The sequence below is a fragment of the Stegodyphus dumicola genome, chromosome 1 (assembly GCF_044657685.1).
Source record: "Stegodyphus dumicola isolate Sdum_Otavi_A_Nest chromosome 1, ASM4465768v1".
NCBI classification, from domain to species: domain Eukaryota; kingdom Metazoa; phylum Arthropoda; class Arachnida; order Araneae; family Eresidae; genus Stegodyphus; species Stegodyphus dumicola.
Window position 1 is genome coordinate 294,733,265 of NC_140768.1, and position 24,862 is coordinate 294,758,126.

At 33.6% G+C, this 24,862-nt stretch overlaps 1 protein-coding gene across 2 annotated transcripts in view; it reads left to right on the top strand.

The window, feature by feature from the left end:
* The window catches only part of LOC118190363 (cubilin-like), a 234,035-nt gene that overhangs the window by 114,388 nt on the left and 94,785 nt on the right, over window positions 1–24,862 (top strand). The window contains exon 3 of one of the 2 annotated variants that reach the window (XM_085808686.1): window positions 21,763–21,834. The exons of the other annotated variant lie outside the window; for it this stretch is intronic. Coding sequence (XP_085664812.1) covers window positions 21,763–21,834 — 72 coding nt within the window. The remainder of the gene's footprint in view (window positions 1–21,762; window positions 21,835–24,862) is intronic. 2 annotated transcript variants of the gene reach the window in all.

Sequence of the window (24,862 nt, forward strand, 5' to 3'; positions counted from 1 at the left end):
GAAAAATTTGCTTTTTAAATTCAGTGACTGTTATCCAATTTAGTTATGTTAATTAAGCTTTTCTGTCTTTCTCGCTTTTCAGTTTCCTGCCAAACTGCTAATATCTAGTTCACGCGTATTCAAATGAGATAAAAGAGAATCTCTAAGAGCGTGTTCCGCCCGCTGAAGGTCACGTTTGTTGCTTGATTCTCTTGAAAGCAGTTTATCTGCGGCGTTGCGTTATTCTCGCCATTAGGCTTGTCACGCCGATATTAGAGATTGAGATAACTTCCGTGTTTCATGTGTGTGTAGCCTTTTGGCTAACTTGCGATTAACGTAGTCTAATTTCAATTCTATTAGGTTTGGATTGACGCCATTAATTCTGGCTGTTCTGTGAGCACAAGATGCACCTGAAAGCTGAGTTAAATAAAAGGGTTCTTTACGCCCTTCTCAGATTCTGTGCTAATTTCCAAGATATAGCGATGAGTCGCTTAAGTCTTAGGTGAGTTCTCGTTTATGATACCAAAAGTAAAGAGATCTATAGTCCTACAGATACATTTTTTTAAGAGTGGGAAAAGATTTTCCAGTATTGATACCGTCCATGCTGAGAAACAAGGAATGGTAGCATTACATAATTCAGGAAAAAGATCTTTTTGTGTAATCTTGTCTACATAATAAGTCAAATAAAATTTCTCTTCTTCAAAATTCTTTCAGAATAATTTTATAGAAACAAAATTCATGATTTAGTAATTGGCTTTCATGATCAAACACAGAAATTGCACTGAAGACAAATAAATATTTTGGTACTTCTTTTGCTATAGCGCCCCAGCAACTATATTTAGCGATTTTAGAAGAATAAAGAATAAAGGAATGAAATAATAAATGTTTGTATGTTTATCGCATTGTGATAAAACAACGGTACTCAGAGCCATCGAAATTTGAATAACGTACGTTTCCACCCGAATACAGGCATCTGGAAGGCCAAATTTGAAATTGGAATTTATTTTATTATCTCTTTCATATTTCGCAAAGCATTTATGAGCTTTTGATTAAGAAACTCAACAATTTCAAAGCGAGCAATGGCAACACTGTACGAAAAAAAAAAATTATCTTCAGCGCGCGAGACTGTGTATCGGAAATTCTAAAGATATGGTCTTTGAAATATTTTGTGATATTGCTGCTGAATTGAATTTTATGGTTTAAGTGCGAAGAACATGATATTTAATAAATAAAGGTAACACACGAAACTTTAAAAAAACACCCTTTTGGGCATAATGTAAAATCTGAAAGTTTTCAGATTTTTTTTAATTTGTATTCTTTGTTTATATTTTTTTTTCTTTAAAGAGATGCTAACTAAATTAAATTCACCTAAGCTAAAATTTGCTTAATTTAAATACTTTTATGCTCTTTTAATCTGCTTTAATGGACAAAAATTCTGAAGTATGGTAGTTTGACAAAAGTTATGAAACTTTTTAAAAAATTTATACAAAGCATTGCATTAGCAATATCGGCTGTTTCCATATTGCATGAAATATATTGGCAATAATATGCTTTAAATGCCTTTTATCTTTCTTCTCTTTTTCGCCACCCTTCCTTTGAGGGCTGACAAGAAAATTCTTTGAAATGGGAGAAATTCTCTCTGTCCAACAGCGCAGTATCGAGTCTGTATCCAATGAAAGTCTGGCATACTGTAACCATGGCAACCACATCCCTTTCGCCAAGAGATACTAGAGTGAAAGGAGTACTGCTTGGCCCCCTGCATAAGAATATGAGGTGAATACTTTGATCGGAAAGATATGTGCTAGGACCGGCCAGAAACAATCGATAGGTGAGAATCGAACAAGGAAATAAACGGAAACTAGAAAGGTTTTTGTCAATAGAAAAAAACAAGAAAACTACTGGAATTTTTTTTTCGAACCATTCTCCCATTCCACTTTCCCATTTTTTGATTATATCTTTCCTCGAACGTTTTATCTGGCGCTCCGACCCGTTGACCTTTCTAATCTTTAAATAAAAACAGCAGACGTTTTCTAGATGGATACGACTGGAAAACTAGTTTAAGTCCTAATTCAAATATATCTCCTATGTAGCATAAAAGAAAAATCAATCAATTTCAAATTCTTTTCTTTCATCAAGCTTTACGGTTTCATTTAGATTCACTAATCAGTTATTTGATATTATTTGCTTTTCTGTTCTCTTTTCTCGTTTTCAAGCCGGAATGCAAATTTCTAGCTCGCGGGATATTTAATAAGTTAAAAAGAAAAAAATATTTAAAGGAAGGTTTCAGAGGGTAGAATCAGAGAGTGTTCCGCCTGCTCTAGACCACGTTGCTAATTTGATTCTCTTGAGAGCTGTGTTCTGCGGCGTTGCGTTTATTTCCGTCATTAGGCTTGTCAAGCCCATTTTAAGTCAGAGAGAATTTGTGTGTTTCTCTATCTGTTTAGGCGTCTGGCTAACTTACATTTACTTTGTAAAGTTATACGGTATTTTTCTCCGTCCTTCCAGCATGCCTTCCTGGTATAACAGTAGCATACTCAGCGCGTATTCAAGAGGTCCAAATTCGACTCCCGTAGAGGGCACTGCACAGTTATTTAAATATAGGGTTCTTTACACCCTTTCTCGGCCTACCAGCGGCCGAGCGGCAAAGTCGCTGAACACTGGTAGCTCGGTCCGATGTTCGAATCCCGCAAAGGGGCTGGCTGCATGGACGTTTTCGTGGTTTTGCCCATGTGTAACGTGTATACGAGTCAGTTTGCCTTAGAAAATCCTCCAGGAAGGCATCCCTCATCCTAGGCAGATAATCCTAGCGGGCTTTGCCGTAATTAAATAAACCAAACCAAACAAGCCTGTGTGGTACTTTACAAGACATGGTGATAATTCACTTACGGTCTTCGAAGTTTCGCTCATTTGACGCTTCCAAAGAAAACGGGTCTTCAAAAGAAAAAAAAAGAATAAGAAGTCTTTTTATTTTGATTCTATCCTGACGTTTCTGATTTCATATGCAGAACTCAGTAAAAAACAGTTTGTAAAATTTGTCGAAAACTGGGAGTCGGATATAAAAACAATGAGTTAACTGTAACTGACATGATTTGATTAAGTGTTTTTGATTCAGCTAGTACTGGCCTGAATGTCCGATAACTGAAGAATAGTTTGGTTTATTTCATTATGACAAAGCACGCAAGGACTTCTACCTGAGAGGATGGATGCCCTCCTGGAGGACTTTTTAATTGAACCTGGTTCGTATACAGGTTACACATGGGGAAAATCACGAAAATCGCCTGGAATTGAACCTAGGCGGAAGCTACCAGTGCTCTGCGACTTTACCTCTCAACGGCTGGTAGGTCTGATAAGTGAAAAAATTTGACAAGAGCCACCCAACCGGTATAGTGGTTAGCGTCGCTGACTGCCGTGTCGAAAGGGCCGAATTCGAATCCTGGAGAAGGCATGGATGTTTGTAAATGTATAGTGTCGGTTCGGCATAGCGACACTCTAAATATGCGGCGAGCCGAAAGTCCTCTCGTGTGGTTTGCTGGAAGCGAAGAGGGGCGGCTAGACCCTCGGACCCGTCCCCGCCCCGGGAATGCTCTCCATGAAAATTGGGGGCGGACCTGAGCCAAATCGCACTGTCACCAGTTAGGTGCTCAAGGCTGTTGCCAAGGGCAGACGTAATCTTGCCAGAGGAATTTCGTGGGCTTGGGCTGACTACCTCAGACAAAGAAGTTCTGAGATCGTAAAGGGGGAATTTTTTTTATTATGCTTGCTTTTCGCTCAAAGGAAATCGGGCAGAACTGTTACTCAGCAATAACATATTTAAAGAGATATTATTATATGAGGTTTGCTCGGTTTCTATTCATTGAGAATTTAAGTTTTAATTGTATTGCAGCCTATTATAAAATATTTAATATTTGGTTTGGATTCAGCTGTTACTGAGTGTCTTGCAGTTAGCTTTTAAATAACAGAAAAGTCAATAACAGCAAACAGGTTCTGTAACCTTTTTTTTTTTTTTTTTAGATTTTAGAAGTAAGGTTTGTCAGTTTAGCTTAGGTTGGATATGAGCCTATCGGGCCACACAAATTTCAGCATTTGATTTTATATAAGATTTAATTAAAATGTTCCGACTTCAAACATAGATCTTTTGATGAAACCTTACAAAGTGTTTCCTGATTAATTCATATTTCTTTTAGAAATTAATGCATTTCCATTTCGAGCTTTTCTGTTATCAGTGCACTCAATGAATTACAATTAATTAAAGAGCTTCTAATGCGATGTAATCTCAACTTTCCTTTCCATAAATCCTCTTGTTTCTCTTAAAGCTGCAGCTTCATTATTAATTACATTTTACATTCTCTGTGATTTATTTTGCAAAGAGTGAAAAAATAAGAGAAAAGTTGATAACTCGTAAGCACAGTACGGCAATCTACGACAGTGATGCTGCACAGTATTGCCACCCACTGATCATCTGTCGTGCCGCGAGAATAATCCTACCTATTTACCAATCAATCGTACGATGTTTTGGAATTTAATTGAACTTTTAAGATTTTCCATAGTATCACCTATGTAAAACAGTTCGATTAGAAAAAAGTAATTTCAACATCAGTTATTTTCTTGCAAATAAATTCCTTTTGAGTTATACAAAAGGAATAAAACTTTCGAATCTTTTCAATTCTAGACAAAATGCACCAAATTGATTTCCTGCAGAAATATATATATAGATACATCATCATTAAGTTATATGTATTATATTATGGCTATTTTTAAAGTAAGTATTGTCATTAAAAAATGTTAATGTGTGAGCTACAGTTTCACCTTTTCTTTACTAAAATAAGTCACCCAAGAAATATATTTTATTTAACATATCCGGGATATATTTTAAAGCCAAATGTTTTATTTGACAATATTTAACAAGAACAATGTTACAATAAATAAATAAGAAAAAATGTGATGTGGATACCGCATCAATTCCTTGCACGGCCTATTAAATTATCCACATTTTTTATTGCATTTAAAAGTACTTTTTCGAATTATTCTAACTTAATTAACCAATTTCTGAAAACAAGTTGAAAATAGCAAACAAACTGCAAATTTTGAAATTAAATTATCCCGATCAATTTTCACGGGTGTCAAACTTAATTTTATTTTTCATAACGAGTATTGCGTTTTCCAAAATATAAGCATAGGTACTGGAAGACCATATTAAAAGTTAAATTTTGCTAATTCTCCAAAATGAATTCTTTTTTTAATTTCACTTAGCCAAAACGTAAATATTTTTGTCATTTAGTACACTTCTGTAATTAGGAGTTTATGTTTACGACCACCTATTGCGAACATAAAAGTTGGGTAAGAGGTGAATATATATATCCATTTGGTACTGCTGATAGCAATAAAAAAGGAAGAAAAAGGTGTGCAATTATATGTTACATCAGTCCCATTAAGAAAATTTCAACGTTCTACGGCTAATCGTTTTTGTGTTATGCGAGATGCATGCCTGTGTTCAGACGTCACGAAAGAAATACATTTTCAATTCAATTTAAATCCATTTACAACCCGTTTGGAAGAAAGAGTCCTTTATTCTGTTCGTACGTACAGACGTCACGTAAACAGAATCGTCCAAGTGAATCCGGGAACGGTCGAAATGGATATTTCCATTGAAATATGATACCAGATTTTTTTTTGCGACTACAATACTTCCCTTACTTCGTACAAAGAAGTTAAAACGCCATTGCAACTGTTGGCGACTATTAAATTAAATAGGTGGCTAGGTGGCGAGAAACATACATACAATTAAGCAGATTCTTCATTATTTAATTTCTTTAAATATAATACGGGGCTCTAATATCTGGTGACAACAATTTAAAAAGTGATTCGTCGTTTATAGTGAATCAATGCAAAACGCCAAAATGAAATTAATCCCTTCTGGGCAAATTACCCCTTTGGGCTAATAAACATTAAAAATTGAATTTTGGAACTCACGCAACTCTTTCAGGGAGCCCATAATTCAGCATCACATTGTTGAAATAAGTAAAAACATGTATGAGGATTTATAATTTATCCTCTACAAGCTTCTCTCAGAAGGCGAAATGACATTCACTTCCTTTTCTTAATCTTAAATATTTTATAGAGAGAGCAGCTCGAAGAGAAGCAGGGAAAAAAAAAATCCCTCTTCATATGACAGGTCGCAACAAAATGCTCGTCAGGAGAAAGAACTATTGAAATAACGCGTTTCAGCACCACTCACAACAGCAGCTGTTGCTGCATTTCTTGTCGGCTGTTCCTTTTATTATTATCATTATTATTTAGCGTTGGCGTTAACTTTCCGGATCTGATACAGAAATGGTTATATTGTTTGAGATTAACTGACAAGTAGATCTGGTGTTGAGATAGGAGAATACTATTTTTTTTATTGGCAGTTATAGGTGTTTGTAGGAGAGTCTTATATCTAGCATTGCTGCAGACGCGAAACATTACCGGGTTGTTAGGAAAAGTGACTGATGGCTGACAGAGTTGTTTTTTACACTTTTGGGTGCTTCAGGTTATATTGTTTTCTTCTGTGTCGGGTACATCTAGAACATGATATAAAGCCAATGCATGTGATATCAGTTTTCCGCTTAATAAAGTGAGCCATATGAAAATAAGATGCTACTTGAAAAAGATATTTTACTATTTTTACCATTTGAAAGAAATTATATAGTTTGGTTTTCTTTGGTTTTGCGTTGTTGTGACTTATCTCACTTGTCTGACATTAACATCAGAATAAGCCCACGGAATTCATCGTGGCGAGGAGTGCACATTGCGACTGTCGATAGCAACAGCCTTGAGCACCTAACAGGTGACGGTACGACTTCTCTCAGTTCCGCCCCCAATCTTGATGAAAGCATCTCGGGGGAAAAGGGTACGAGGGTCTCCTACCCCTCTTCCCATGCCCCCAACCTATCGAGAGGACTTTCGGCACGCCGCATATTTAAACTGTCCCCTCCGCCGCGAGGATACTATAGTAGTAGTAATGGAGGACGTGGACACTGTACCATAGTCGTATCTCCGTCAAAGAAACAAGACCTGTTCTCGACTAAATATTTATCTTTATATACAACTATGTACAGATTACATTTTAGAAAAACTTTAAAATACATTTTTACTACAGTAGAACGCGCAAACCCAGGGATAAATAGAAGGGCTAGCTCATTTCTTTGTTCGACTCCTCGCCGACGCGAAACTAATGGGGGGACGTAAGAGGCAATAATCTGACGTCACTGTGATGCCACCTGTCCTGATTTCCCGCGTTTAAAACAGTAGTTTCATTGAGCTGCGAGACAATTTTCTAGAGGTTACATATCCCAAATTAATTTTAATAATATATATATCTGTTTTCTAATAATGTATATATTTAAAATAATTTATATATATGTAATTTTAGTCAGTTTTTATTTTAAATTTTATATTGTAAAGTATCGTTTACGTAATATGGCTTTTTGCGCTGCAGTAACGTGCCGTAGCACTTACAGAAGTACGAAAGGATGAGATATTTTATTTCATGGGACCAAAGGATCCAAATGAGAGTTTGCTTTTGACGAAAGAATGGATACACAAATGTCAAAGAGAAGATTCTATTAAAGTGAAGAGCGGAAAAATCTGTAGCGAACATTTTCTATGCAGTGTTTATGAAAATATGAAAAATCGCTTGTTTGGATAGCCACAAAAAGAAACTGTTGAAATGGAATGCTGTGCCGAAAGTAAATTATGATGACAATAATAAATCGAAATTCATGATGACAATAATAAATCATATTTTAATGATTTTGAAATAAAACTCACAAATGAAAATGTAGATCATCCTGAATGTTTAAGGATAAACAAGAATGCATTGATAATTTGAAGAACAAAATAATATCCTTAGAAAATTGTATTAAAGTATTGAAAAATAGAAAAAAGAAAAATTTTAGAATGTTTGTTCAGCGACAAAGAAGGTGGACGACATCTAGACAGAAATTGGTATCAGAAATTAAAATCTCAAATAGCGAAATTTGGGGGGGGGGAGCACAAATCGGAGAATTTGGAAAAATGTCTAAAGCCTATTTTTATAAAGACACAGATTAATGCATTACTGAATAAGAAGAAAAAATCAGGTGGATTAGTGAAAATATTTCACGTTGCATCGTCATAAGAGCTCTGTCATCTTAAAGCTATGATTTTTGGAAAGAAAAAAAATTAAGAAAAAAATTGGAATATCTTTACCTAGTATTATCAAATTAAAGAAATGGTGTTTATTTTATTTTTTAGTGTTTTCTAAATTTTAGTGTAGTCCAAGAATTTAAAGTAATGTTCTTACTCTAAAGAAGGAAAGAAGCGAATATTTGTATTCTGTAGAAAAAATATGCGTTCTCAGTTTCGACGAAATGCATATAGATTGAAAACTCTGCTATGACTCTAAACTGGACTAAGTTGGTTCTTTTCAAAATGTGCAGTTTGCTTCAATCAGATGTCTCATTTCGCACTCTGCCTCAAATTACTGAGAAACCGCGTTTTAGATAGAGGATTTGTTTTAGAAGATGTAACTGTTTTAAATTTTGATATTATTAAAGAGGTTTTAAATAGAGATTGAGAAGAAATCAAATTGTGTCACAAACTAAAACCAAATTATTTAATGGTCAAGGCAAGCGAGAGACAAAAAGTCGCTCCAGAGAAAGCATTATTTTCAAAAAGTACCGCAAAAGGTATACTCTACCCCACAGGAAATCAGAAAGCATCTGACTTCTATGAGTTAATCGATAATATCTTCGGTATTATGAATAGTACCAAAATAGTACCAACAAGAATAACAAGTATTTAACAAACTAATTTTGTTAAGTACTTGTTAAAGTTATTCTTATTGTAACCTTTGAAACTAATTATTGATTAGAATTTGTGCTAGATTAGCATTCTAGAGAAAATATAATAGTATAAAACATCAAAGTAATTGGCATAAAAAGACCTGCTTCCTTTACTCACACTTTTGAAAAATTAAATAACTGTTTTAGGTACTCTGAATAAAGCTATTTCGTCAAAATTAAGGTAACAATCTTATATACATTTATTTAATTGTAATATAGATATAAGTATAAATTACAAAATTATTTAAAAAATATCTATTATATTGAATCGGAAGAGAAATATAACAATGTAAAATTTACAATTAGGCAAAAAATCAAACGTAGGTTAGCAGAAATGTTGCCATATATGTCATATATGTTTAAACCTATGTCAATGTAAAGTTGTTTTTTGAGTAAATTTAAATAGCTGCTATTATAGTTATCTTAAAAGCAGTATAAAAATTCTCTCAGTTAGCATGCAAATAAAGAAATGATTAGAAATAAACGTGCATGAAATAAAAAAACCTGCAAATAAAAATAAAAAATAAAAATAAAAAAAAAAAAAAATCACGGAACTTTATGTTAAAACAGTAGCACATTTTATCTATTATTTTAAAATTGAGTAAGCATTATTAAATTTTTTAATGGTTCAGTCTAAAATGCATAAAGCAGTAACATTGCCTCTTCCAAATTATAGCTATCTTTCACACACAGCTCATTTTAAACGCTGGTTCAAAAACGCTAATATCCAAGCTGTGAATTATATTGGCGCGCTCAGTGTCATCATGGCTACGTCATTACTTCTCACTTTCTGCTTCAAGAGGAAAAGCTCTATGAGCTAGCCCTTCTCTTCTAAGTCCTGGCGCAAACCAGCGTCCGCTCTTTTCTCTTTCACATCTCAATCTCCTTTTTTCTCCCACCTGCAACCCATGGAGGTAACCTCCATGCTGAAACCAGGGGGGAAAGTCCACTCCCCTCTTCCGGCCGAGGCGAGAAGAGGGTCCTCTGTCCCTTCCTTTATTCATGGAGGTAGGAAGTAAGATGGAGTCTCCCTAAACAAGTTTCTCCGTACCCTGCTCTGAAGCACCGGCGATCCCTACGTGGTGACCAAAACATTGGGTCATTTACCATTTGAATGAAATATTTTCACAAGTTTTCGTTAATTACATTAGAAAAAAAAATTAAGGTAATTCGATTTTATTCGGTTAAGGTACAAAAATTAAGATCAAAGTTTATTGTATTATTAATATTAAAATTATGCATTATTTCTTTTCTATTTATAGAGCTTCTTCCTAAAATACTTTCTTAAATATGACATGATTTTTTGGCTTCTTTTAAATCGAAAACTGTAAGTCAATTTATAATTAATGCTCTATTCGGTTCGAATACTTTAAATAAGTATTTCGCTAATTCCTAATAATTAAATAGGTATTAAATAGTATTTGACTTTCTCTGAACATTTCTGAAAGGGAATAAAATAAGGGTTTTTTTTTTTTTTTTTTTTTTTTTTTTTTTTAAGTATTATTTAAAACTTGTAACTGAGTTATTATAAAATGTAAAGGGAATAATTCTTTTAATTATACTTATCAGATTTTTTTTAACCCTTCATTTCAACAATACATATTCCAAAACTCTTTATTACGTTCTTAATTGCGCATCTCATAGCATCTGCTTTACAATACCTTTTAACAGATTGCTTTCCAATACGAACAATTCTTGCTTAAATAGTTTTATAACGTATTTGTCAACAGGATTTCAATTTATGTTTACAATTCAATATTAAGGTTATTATATATTTAGATAACATTTATAATCATTATAAATTAGATACATTTAAGATACATGCTTTTTTCAAGCACATGCATAAATACCAATACATATTTCCTATTTATCATTTCCGGCATGTGCAAATCTTTAATTTCTGTGCATTCACTATATTTTTCGTGTAAAGTAATTTACACTAATTTAGCATACACCCGAAAGTTTTACATAAAAAATATATATGAATATAATTTGAATGAAAATTATAAGTATTATTTTTAATACCCACTCAAAGGTCAGTTTTTCTTCAAAATTCCTCCACGATGGCATCTCTCTCTTTAGGCAGATAGCCCTTGCATGCGTTACTCTAGTTAATAAAAACTTAATCTGACCTATGTGCCTAATTACAAATATTTTAACATACATAATTTTATATTTACATTTAGCCGCCAAGTTTCAAACTTTTCAAATCTTCTAGAAAATAAATTTTGGCAGATCTCTTTTAGCAATTTTCTTAAAATCTATATTTTTGTAGTGCAACAGCTTAGAATTTTATAAAACGAATTCATAATCAAAATCGCTGTTGTTAGTTATCGAAAAATAACCAAGATGTGATTTTTGCGTAAATGTCAGTAAACTATACAAATTGCTATTATCCATTACACTATGAATGTTTCTTTCATGCGAGAGTGTCCCTTTTTCGATTTCTATGGAACTGTCGTGTGTCGAAATACTATCAGAATCTTGTCAAGCGAGCTTCTGAATGTAAACAAACAACACCCCGTCTGGTGACCCAAGCTTCAAAGCAGTGCTTCACTTCTAGCGCGGAATGGCCCCTCCTCCCTTTCCTACCTCCATGCCTTTATTAGGGTGGGTGACCAAGTGTTCTTCAGAGAAGGGGAACCGTTACAGCACCATCTCTCTACCATTACGGTTAATCGGTTCTGCCCACGTCCGCCCTTGTCTAGTATTTATTAATAATTCTAAAATTTTTACATTGTCATATATTGTGGCTGATTTACAAATAAAGTTTATACAATAATTGTATTCGTATTATTAACATAACTTATTACATAAATTTTGATTGAAGAATTTTCTCTAATAAATTTCTTTCTTTTGTAATTTCTCTTTATTTTAAACAGACTGTATATTATTTCGTTATCATGATGTTTCTCTTTTGTTATTTGCACCATTTCAACTAGAATGCTGTCTAAGTCCTCTTGCGAGATTCCTTTCATTTTGCTGCAGTTCTTTCATGAGTTTCTCAGTTTCAAGGTTTCTATTGTATTCCTCATATTATACCTTATATATTGTGCTAATGTCTTCCAGAATAGTACGTTTTATTTCAAAAGTTTTTCGTCTCTGTACATTTACAAAGAACCATGCCTTCTCCATGATTCGAACCCTGGCCCTTCGGTATCGCAGTAGGCTTCCCTAACCACAATACCGTCTGCGCGGCGGTTTTCTTAGGTAGCTTAAACTAGCATCAAACTCCGAACAGAGTTAAAGTAATGAATACTTGCTCCTACACTTGATGTAGCAGAATTCAAGTAAAATGCTGATTTGTCAGAAGGTGTTTTCACTTAGTTTTTATGGTTTTCGTTCTTAGACCGATGTTCACATACAGATGGAGAACAAAATAATACGAACACCTGTGAAATAATGGGAAATCTTTATTAATAGGGGGTTGGACCCCCTTTGACTGAATTACAGATTGAACGTGACGTGGGATAGATGCTTAAAGGTCATGGATAATATTTAAAGGATTATTAAGCCATTCCTCCTGCAGAATGGTCTCTAATTACGAAAGTCTGAATGGAGGTGGAAATCGGGAACGAAGTTTGGATTCCAAATAGGCCCATAAATGTTCAATAATACTGAAGTCCGGAGACTGAGGGGGCCAAGCGAGATGTTCAATTGCCTCATCATGCTCTTCGAACCATTCTTGAATATACCTAGCAGTGTGGATAGGGGCGTTGTCGTCTTGAAAAAGCGTTCGCTTCCCAGGGAATACAGTCTGGACAAAAGGATGGACAGGATCCCCTAGAATGCTTAGAAAGTGATTGGATGTGATCGTTCCATGCAAAATAACAAGTGGTCCAAGACTGCGCCAAGATATCACACTCCATACCATAATGGCGTCACCCCCTTGCTTCACAGTCGGCAAGAGGCAGTCAGGATGAAACGCTTCATTGGGCGTTCTCCAGACATAAACGTGTCCGGTCGTCTGAAATAAGGAAAATGACGATTCATCTGACCATATTGCCACTGGTGTGGGGATCAGCCTTTGTGATCTCTGCACCATTGGCGTCGCTTGAAAGCATTAGTTGCTTTCACCAAGGGTTTATGAATAAAACCTGAATAAATATTTATGGCATATTACTCTGCCATAAATGTTCGCAACATGAAGTTCCCTTTTGACAGTTTTTGTTGAAATGGAGTCCTGGAGATGACTGTTCATTTAGGATGTTATCTAGGATAACGATTGCTTGTTCTTTCGGGCTACTATGCGCTTCAAGATCCGTCTATCCCTATAGGCCAGCTTTGACTTTCGCCCCCTGTTGTGCTTTGAAGACGTCGTCTTATCCTCTTTCGTGTACGCTGTCATAAAGCCTGATACCGTACTCCACAAGGTTTGCTGTTTCCGTAACCGATGCTCCACTTAAAGGCACTCCAGCTATGATTCATCTTTGGAATTCTGACAGGTCTGACATTTCATCTTCTCATAGGCAGTTAGATCGAAGCATGCAACGTAGGTGACTGCTGTTTAGAGACTGATACCTTCCTCTTCAAGCTCACTAGGTGGCGGACTTCTGTTGCAGATGTAGCAGCTGTACTGCAGGTTGAAATACGTCATACTTTTTCACAGGTGTCCGCATTATTTTGTCCTCCATCTGTATATAAGTGCTGTAAAATGAAGGAAAACTGTGTTTTGAGACAGTCCGACAGAATATATTTTATCTAAAATATTGACAAGTCATGCTGTACGAGACTCTTCTTTATGTTAATGATATTTTGGATACTGATTATTTCCCCATGCAACATATCATAATTAATTATCAACGTATTGTATATTAATTATAAGAAATTATTCCAAATGGATTTGAAAATTGAATCAGTTTATTTTTCCGTTTTGTGAAATCCAAAAATCTTTTGGAGGACTTATTACCGAGTTTTCGTAACCATTCGGGTATGCTTTGCATAGTGTTGTCGGGGGGTGATATTAACTTAAAATGTAATAAAATTGCCATTTTTTTCACAGTTGGTAGTTCCTGAAACAATCTTCTCTCATAATAAACAACATGTTCGTAAGGATTTTGAAATTCGTAAGGATTGTTATTCTTCGTTGTAATTTTACATATAAATCTTCAAGATTCTTGAGGATATTCACTAAGAAAGCGAACTCATTCTACCCCTCATCCTCAAACATAAAATCCCCAAACATAAAAATCTCATCCCCAAACATAAAATCTTTGAAACATTGTTTCAAAGATTGTTCAAACATTGTTTCAAAGAACCATATTATTTTTTAATAGAATCCAGAATCTAGCTAACATCGCTAAAACTTGTGGGTTGCTTTTGACGAATGGATTTGATAACGTAATTAGAAGTCATTAGTCCCAGTCTACAATTTTTTCTCCCACCAGAAAATTGAAATTCACAGAGCTACATTTTACTTCGTTAAAAATGCATTATTTTGCAATTAAATAGTTCCTCAACGATTTCCAATTTTGCAGTCATTCGTGTTACATATACTGCAGCATCAATTATTGTCTACGCTTTCATTGGAACATTGAGTGATAGTAAAGTTAATAAAACTGTAAATAGTAAGAGATTTTGATAGACATTTACGGAGTATTGAATTATACTTATTTCTAGCCTCTTATCACTAATTCCACGACGCAGTAAAATTAGTGATTCCGGATTTGTACTCGATAAAAATAATTTGTTTTAGTCATATTGGTCTACGTCTTAGGTGGTCTTCGAGTACAGTATTGTATCGAGTACATTTATATCTTTATTTATTTTTACTTTAAATGCATTGTCATTTTTAAAAATAGTTCTGTTATAGGTATAGATCGCCGTATTGAATTTCACCGTACTTTTATATATTCTAAATTTTTCTGTTAACTGAAATCATATAAACTTCAAGAACTAACTATATTTACAATTTTATCCAGCAGATGGCAGCACCATTCTTCCAAAACCTAGAAATTATTGCTTAAATTTTATAAAAATAATGGCAGAAAATAAGCTTTTATGTAGCATTAATAAATTAATTAACGAAATGAGAGCATAAAAATCAATTGTTATGTATTTTAATGGGAAGAACACATCAAATAATTATCTTTACATGCTTAATCTACGATTTTATATCATGTAGGTCAGCACTTCTGATAAATTGAAGATAATGGCTTATCCCTGTATTTGACACTGCAATTTGACTATTAGATTTATCATTTAGGCGCCCACGCTTTTATTACTCTTGATATAAAATCATACATGAGTTTTGGGAAGATAATTATTTAATCTTTTCTTCCCATTAAACCATCAGATAATTTTGATTTTTCGGCTTTTAGTTAGTAACTTTATGAGTTCATTTTGTGAAAACGTTTTTTAAGTTTTTTTTAAATTTTCGTCTTTTCTTTTAACGGAAATATTCATTTTAACAGTTCCCAAATCCCTTTGGACGTTTTTTGTGCGTCACGTTTGCCCTTACGGACACAAAAGGGATTCAAAGGCGGTTTTTTTTTCGTGATAGTCGGTACGTATATACCTATGCATATACTTCGCGTAACTAAAAAAGAATTAGCCGTAGAACGTTGAAATTTTTTATATGGGATTGCTAAAACATCTAGTTGCGCCCTTTCCTTTTTTATTTAAATCGGCAGTAATAAACCTATATATATCTATGTAATATATTCAGGAGCAGGAATAATTTGGATAGCGTAGAAGTGTTGATCCATAATGACTAGGAAATTGGAGATGAAGGCAGATTAAATTTTCAGCAACATCATGTTCAGGATAAAATCTGAAGTCAGACTGAGTTATTTTTGATTCTCAAAGCGTTCTGTTTGGATAGTTAATATTGGTTTAAAATTACTGTTGGCTGTTTGAGTTTTAGTTGCATTTACATCATCAGAATTATCTAAGAATCATATGATATAGACTTTTCTCGGACGCAGTGCAAATAGAGTTTGCTATTTTTAGAATAGAGAAGAGAAATTAATTTACGCTGCTAATTTAACCTTTTACATATTCTTTATTTTTCTTACATATACATATTTAAATTACAACAAATTATAAAAAATTATTTTGCCTGTTAAGTTGCAATTGTTTTCACTTTACATGAATGTGTATATATTGTTGCGTTTCTCTTTTCTGACACCAGTTGTTACGTTACGTACGGGGTTCGTACGAATTTGAAGTGAATAACGACGACACTTGATGAACTATCGAAACACACTTTATTTACTAATATTAATCAGATAGCTCCAAAATCACTTTTACAGTCGTCGAACTATTATAAACACGCTGACACGTTCAGCGACACAGCCTTCACACTGTCAGGCAATAACGGTGGAGACAGCTTCACTGCAAAGCACCAGAGTACAGCTCCCGACTCTGCTCGATCGTTCTCGGAACTCCACGTACTCTCGAGACTCTCCACGCTACAACTCGCGATGCACTTAACGACACACAGAGCACAGCCCACGACTCTTCGGTTCAGTCGTTCCAGGAGCTCAACACGCTCTCTCGGCGATACACTAAGAGACTCTTCGATGCACTCGACGACCCACTCGGCACTCGCTGGCCGGCTGTCAACTCGATCGTCTCCGCACGGACTAACTAGATCAGACACACTATCTCCTCGACGAGACACACTAACTAACTGCGAACCAACAGGGTTTATATAGCTTTCGGCTTGTGTTCGAGAACATTCTAGGCTAAACCGGTAAGAATTCGTTCCAGAAGATTCTCCATCCATCCATGCTATACCGCCAATTTTGTCGCCAAATGGGCGATTTCTTGCCAAATGTGGCAACCCTGTCTTACCGTGCCATTTTATGGCCACCCTAAAACTGCTTTGCGGGGAAGCTATCTTACCGCGCCTGGACATTTCGTAACTATATATATATATCCACTTCCTTATCGAGCTTAAAAGTTTTTATTATTTATTTATTTATTTTAATTATTTCCTTTATTTTTGCAATCGTTGGTCGTAATCATATACTTCCAGTTACAGAATAATGAAGAAAATATTCATATTTGGGCAAAGTCAAATTTCCAAATATATATGTATATATGTGTGTAATATTTTTGAAGCATAGAAGAGGAATCAGCTTGCAGTCGTTGTTGCTTATGGCGAAGACTTACTGGTGAAGGTAACAAAACATGAACTTTCCAGTCTTTATTTTCACGCATATAAAATCATCTCCGTAGATATTTATCCAATCATAATGAAATCCGATACATTTTTATGATTCAATTATAATGAAATATGATAAATTGCTATATACTTTGGTTTCTTAAAATTAATACGCAGCCATTTCAATGAAGCGAAGCGGGAAAATAGTATTAGCAATGCAAAAGCTAGCAGAATGATACCTGGTTCAGAACCTCTGACTTAAGATATTCAAATCTTCAAATCTCACACTAATGTTGTGGAAAATTTGAAATTCAACAGCCGACGCTAATACGCCATTAAAATTCTGAGCCTTTAGGCAAGTAGGACAATTTGCGAGTTTGAGATTTCAACTTTGTTATAATATTTCAGACGAAGCAATAATTTAGTTTAATAGTGTCTGAAGAATCTTCAGTTATTTCTACAGAATTAGCACACTATAACCTAAATAACAATAATAAATAAATAAATAAATAAAATGGAAAAAACAAACACACATCTAGCAGAAGCGTTCGTTAAACTAAAAAAATCTGGTGTGGACATCCCATGACGTTCTTGTACGGTCTATTAAGTTACACATTTTTATTTATTTATTTATTTATTGGTTGTTGTTGTTTTGTTTTTGTGTACTTCATTTAAATTTATTTCCTAAGACAAGTTGAAAATTTTATCCAAAATTCATTATTTGGCCAAAATAATTTTTTTTTTAATTTGGCATTGCTAAAACGTGAATATTTTCGTTGTTTAAAACACTTTTGTAACTGGAAGTGTATAATTACGACCACTAATTGAGAAAATAAAGTCCGGGTAAAAATATATATATATATATATATATATGTCATAATAAAAACACAAGGAAATGACGGAGCAGTGTAGATGCGTGCTTAGATCCATATTGAAGAAGAATTTTGATTGCGTAGTATGCTAGTAATGCTAACTTGGTAACATCTAAAGAACTTGGCAGTCGAGGCAGTTTTAATTCCATTTTTATTTCCAATTGATATTTGTGGCCACAATCACTTGGCACTCTAGTCGTGCCTTCCACAGAAGATTTACATTTTCGATATTGTTGGGATAGAAAGCAAGCCAGCGAAATCACATCTTAGCACAGTAGCGAGCAAAAGCTGAAGTGCGTCGCTATGCAAGATGGAAACACGCGAAGAGAAAAGTTTCGGTTTACAATTTGGTGATTGGTCGAGAGGGATCTGCATTATGGGTTAAGTAAGATCGCATGATTAATTTGAATGACGCAGTTTAGACTTAAGCGCTATTTTTAGGACAGATAGAGGAAGTTCTCAAATGAAATAGAAAATAATGGAAGTTATAGTGAATTAAGTTTAGAAGTTTGCCTTCATATTTTTTATCTTACATATTCCCCCCTTCAAAAAGAAAAAGGCGTAGCGACAGAGAAGCCTTTTTAAAGAAAAAGAGTTAAAGCACAAGCAAATTTAAAAAAATATAAATAAATAATAAAATTTTGATCCTGTAAAGTATTATTTATAAATATAATTTTTTTTAAAAATAGATTCTTAATTTTTAGAGTCCTATTGAATTTTTCAACATTTCAGTCCAAAAGTCTTTTTGTTTGAGAGTTCACATAATCATAATTCTTCAGGGAAGGTTCTTGTTATCGCAGAATATCACAAAATAAACTTTTACATAATCATTACTTATAATTTAATGTAATGCACATAAATATTTATGATACTTATTTCTATACTGATAAATTATAATTTAACGTGATAAATAATAGGATTAAGATTTTCAGAATTTATGGTTTCACCGTTATCTTTCATTTACAATTCCTGATTTTACCAAACTGGAAGCCTCGCAATACTTCTAAACAAACATATCCATCAATAGGGCTGTCCTCTTGAGCTAACCAGTGTGTTCTCTGCACTGGTGGCCCAGGGTGCCTAGGCAGTTACTTGAAAAGACCTCCGTTCCTTGTATTGTAACTGGCCTTTGAGAACTGCATTAATACATTCCATAATAAAAAAAGTATAATAATAATAATATAAAAAATTTACATGCATTCATAAAATGAGAGCCTCCAACATTATCTTGCATGAAGAGGATAAAAGGAACAACTGTACAGAGGTAATTACACGCCTCTGTTGAAGGAACCAGTACACCCTCATCATACTATACTTAACACACAATAACCCATAAATTTTAACATGCATTTACCATAACTTCATATTACATATCTGTAATAATTTCACTTATTTTTTACACCTACTTCATTTTTAGAATAATTATAAAATTTGTTTTCAAAATTCTCAACAAAATTTCAAAAACATAAAAACTTAACTTATCTTAATATCCTTCCCTATGAATAATTTAAATAGCTTAAAATTCGTTGCTTAATTTGCTCACACATAATTATGAAAAATTAATGAACAAGAATTTCAGATTTTCTCAAAACAAATTGCAGAAATTTTAACCAATGTTGAAATGAAAACTATAGAATTCGCAGCACATTAAATAATTTAGTTCCTGAGCTAAGTTCACACGAATGTAATAATTTTTGAGCTGTTGAAAAAGCAGAAGTGCAAATAATTTTCTGTCGCAAACACTAACTCAGATCGACCTTGAACCCGCTGTAATGCTGAATTCCTAAACGTTAATTCACTGATGATTTCCTTTTCACTAGGCATTCGAACTTCTCAATTTATCGAGAGATTACTTTCAATCTGTAAACACTACGCGTGATTATTCTTTTAAAGCACTTACAAAACACCACAGCAGAAGAATGATCTGTTATTTTTAAACACTGAAAAAACTAATTTGATGATTCACCTCTTTCACATTATCTTGGATTTATCACAAAACGATGATTTGAAGAGCTGAATTAAATTTTTTATTGAGGTTTCAGGCTGCAGGAAACTATCCTTACCGGCTTAATTGTCATATTAAAAGCACAGGAAACGACGGAGCAGTGTAGATGCGTGCTTAGATCCATATTGAAGAAGAATTTTGATTGCGTAGTATGCTAGTAATGCTAACTTGGTAACATCTAAAGAACTTGGCAGTCGAGGCAGTTTTAATTCCATTTTTATTTCCAATTGATATTTGTGGCCACAATCACTTGGCACTCTCTCTAGTCGTGCCTTCCACAGAAGATTTACATTTTCGATATTGTTGGGATAGAAAGCAAGCCAGCGAATTCACATCTTAGTACAGTAGCGAGCAAAAGCTGAAGTGCGTCGCTATGCAAGATGGAAACACGCGAAGAGAAAAGTTTCGGTTTACAATTTGGTGATTGGTCGAGAGGGATCTGCATTATGGGTTAAGTAAGATCGCATGATTAATTTGAATGACGCAGTTTAGACTTACGCGCTATTTTTAGGACAGATAGAGGAAGTTCTCAAATGAAATAGAAAATAATGGAAGTTATAGTGAATTAAGTTTAGAAGTTTGCCTTCATATTTTTTATCTTACATATATATATGTATATATATATGTATATATGTTTGGTACTGCCGAGCAGGTTCACGGGTAGATGTTATAGCAGTCCCATATACAAAATTTCAATGCTCTACGGCTAATTGTTTTTGAGTTATGCGATATACGTAGGTAGACTTTTGTAACATATATGACGTCATAAAAAGATTCGTTTTGAATCCATTTTGCAATCTGTTTTGGAACAAAGAGTTCTTTACGTACAGATAGATGTCACGCAAAACAATATTCAAAATGGATTCGGGAACAATCAAATAGGTTTTTTCGTTGAAATCACATAACCGAAATTTTTCCCGATTACAATACTTTACAACTGTATTTGTAATTTGTTTCGTATAAGAACATAAAAATACCATTTTTGCTATTTGAACGGAGATAACTCACGAGTATCACTTCACGACGTGCCCTGAGTGACGCCTGCAACTTTATGGAGAGAATTTAGCGTTGTCTATTTCTTTTTTATCTAGGTTATTTCTTGAAATATCCTTCTACACTTGCTTTGATTTAATAAATTTCTGGAGGGATTTTAAAGAAATAAATACTACTTTTTATCAAATTATATTGAGAAAATGAAACTGATTCGGGTGTTTCAGTAGTTAGTCAAGTTGTTTTTAAAATTTCATTGTACTTTCTCAATAAAAAATGAGTGAGTTTTAGTAACTGTATTTGTAATTTGTTTTCTATTAAACGAAGATTTGAAATTTGGGTTCAATTAAAACTTTACATATTTAAACAAAATATTTTTAACCCTTCTTATTATTTTTCTTATATACAGGGTTCGAGAGATTCGAGAATTCATAGAGTCTTCGAATATTCGAATTTTGATTCTAAGATTCGCCACACCTCTACTATTTCCAATTGATTATATATCTTTTAGTATTTTAGTAGATATGTATATTTTTGTATTTAGGATTTGTAAAATTTGCAATCAACTCAATTTGTTGCGCACTAGTACTATCATTTTAATTAAATAAATGCATGCCTGTAGTTTAGCTTTTACAAAGAAGACGATTGCGTTTAAGTCTCTTTTGCTATTCTCTGTTTCATGCGCTTGGAAATAACGTTAATAAAATAACTCTCGGCGGACTATTGCTGAAGCGTTGAACCTTTGTTCTATTTTCTCTCAAAAGAAATTGCTATTTGTTGCGCTTTTTCTCTTATTAAAAAAAATACTTTTTTATTCACTGTGTAGTTTAGATGGTTTGCATATGTGAATGAATGTACTTTTCTTTTAAATGTCATGTTGTGCTCGCACTAACTACTGTTTTTCTCTCTCTTCCTTTTCTGTTTGTCCTTCCTTCCTTTTAGTGAGTGGCACATCAACTGTGAGCGACCCCGCAGCGGCACTCACTCCCCCTACACCCACTTCTCGGACCCCAAGTATGTTTCTTTCTTTCTTTTTATCCTTTGCATTCTTTTCAATTTTCCTCTGCCTGCTGTTGTTCATTGTTTCCCAAATCAAAGCGTATTTCGTGAACAAAGTATTGATGGAACATTCGAATCACCGAATCCTCGAATCTCGTGAACCTTAAAAAAATAACAAGATTCAAATAAATTAAATTCTTGCGCCTTTCCCGTCTTTCAAATCTTTTGAGTCCTATGATAAAAACGCATTAAATATTCTAACTTAAAATTTAGGAGATATTGGTTCTACTGATGTTTAAGAGAAGAATTTATTAAAACAAGAGAGCAACTATTCAAATTTCAGTCGGCCTGGATTGCCAGTATCAGTCTGTAACTGCCCCTAAGGGCCATAATTGCCAGTAGTATCAGTCTGTAACTAATATGACCTTAAGAGCGATATTAGTGGTTATCTGAGTAAAACTCTTGAAATATTTTTCTCCCCTTTACACTTGTTTTGATACAAAAATATTCTCGAAGAAATGTAAAACTTTTGAAATATTATCCAAATATTTTATTAAATTATACTAAGTAAAAGATCCTCAAAACTCAAACATTTTAAAAAGCAAATTTGTTAAATATAATTTGTTAAAAACTATGTAATGAACTATGTAATGAAATGGTTATTGCTGGCAAAAATTTTAATTCAGATCAACAGCTTCCCGCAAATGTGCATACAAATTTGGCAATTATCCGTTAATACTCGTATATTCCAGGCCCTACCTGGCTAAGTACTAAGCATCTGGTACAAATCTAATGAGAAATTCATAGCAAACAAATTAAAATCACAAAATATGTCGCAAAGAAATTGAATAAATCAAATAAAGCAAAATAATCGAAGTCTAACTATCAATAAAAATTGTCGAGATTTTTGTAAACTGTAATCATTGTGGAAATACTCTCCATTTTAACATTGCAAGTATGGAATTGATTTAATTAGTGCACTCAATTTGAAATTCCTGTAGATCTGGTCAAATCCGTTAATCGTATTTTCACCTGTGAGATTTCTTAAAATAACATTAAAGTATTTCTAAGAAGAATAAATTCTATAATTTACATTTGAATCAATGAATGAGTAAAAAGACCAAGACGAAATAATAAATGTATAATAGCTAGCGAAACAATACATTCTTATACTTTTACTTCACAAACCCGTAGGAGTCGATAAGGAGTTTTATATCTCCTTCTGCCTAACTTGGTTGAAAATTCCTCCATTATTGCATCAGAATCACTAAATTATTTTTTTCCATAAAAATATGTTTAAACAATCTCACTTTTCTTAATCATTACAATAATATGTAAAATTATAAAAGCAACATGCTTGTTTTTGGCATGAATTTTAGTCATGACTCGATTTCGAGGGCAAACTGGTGCAAATCCATCTGCGTCAGAAGCAAAGAAATCTGAAACGAAGAAAAAGCCACGATGATACTTATGGTCGCCGCTTTTTCGGATGGCCCAAGCTTTCCTTTCCCCATCGATGACGAATAGCTGATACCTTTGCACTTTGTAATCGATTACGATGTCTCGATACTTTGTTTACGTTTTATGCGGAATTGTGGTAAGGTTGCATATGGAAAATCTTGCCGAATTGGATAAGAGCCGCTCTTCATATGTAATTTTTTTTTCCTTGCTGTATACGAGAGTGGACGCAGTACGAATAAATCTCTATGCTACAGTCAATTATTTCCATTATTCGAATTAATTCATCGTGAGAACTTTAAAAGTCTTAATAAACAGAAACTTACTCATATTGCTGATACGAAAGTATTGATATGCTTTGTTCAATTCTCTTGTTAATAAAAAACAGCAATTGTGCATGTAATGACAGTAAAAAATAGTGAAAATTTATTATATGTCTGTATTGTTGCCTAAGTAGTAATAATGCATGATTATAAAATAAATATTAGAACTACTGAAGTAATAATTACATATGTTAGAACACAAGAAAAGAATCTGAATTTTTATTTATTTCAATGACCCGTATTTTCTTTTATTATGTTCACAGAGTTCTTTTTTAAGTTTCCTCCAAACAGCAGAGATGCGTGTCCTAAATTTTGTACTGAACAACACAAAATTATATTCAAAGAAAAGAAATTCATAAATTCTGCATTATCTAGTATTGCTAGTCAAAAAAATCATGTTTTCCATTTCCCCACATCGAAAAATTATACTGGGGGGGGGGAGAAACCACTTCATTTGGCATTTGATGTTTTATATCAATAAAAATCCCATGGTTTTAACCATTGATTCTAATTTTAATCCCTCTTCATTGTTAGCTTTTAAGGAAATTTGCTTCTTATTTGCATTTTGGTCTCTTTCTGTCTATAGTGGTATTAAGGATTTGGTTTTTATCATTTAACCATACTCTTCAGTTTCTTTCTGTTGCTTCTCTTTCCAAGTGTGCATGCCGTGCTGAATGCATTATTTCAGATTCAAAATGTATAGACAGAGAACAGTACCAGGACGACAAAAGTGGTAATTTAACAACATAAATAACATTGGTATCAATTATCCGCTCCCTAAGACAACCACTTCCATAGAAATATTTTTATAGCAGCTGTGTCTGGCTGTCTTGCAGACAGTTCATTGTATTTTGTGATTTAAAATTTATTAGCTCGTTATAATACTGATGCAATTTAAAGTTTTTTTTTTTTTTTTAGTTAGTTCAAACAACCCATGTTACTGATCAAAAAGTAGTATCTTATGATTTATGGTCATATTATTAAAAATTTCAAAATGGCTTTTGGAAATTTTCCTCCTTACACAATGATTTGCAGTTCGGCAAAAAATCTTTCACAAGTTGGTCTTACTATGGGCTAGTATTGAATTTTGTTTCCGAAAGGATAACGAGTAATTTTGTTTAGAGTTAAAAATCATTTCTATGGTATATGTACATTTTTTTAGTTTTTAATATACTTCAGAAGTTCCTTTTCTTATGCCATAAGGCATGTGTAAAATAAGCTTATTTCCTTGTATTATTATCATTAAGCTATCCAGAAGAAGC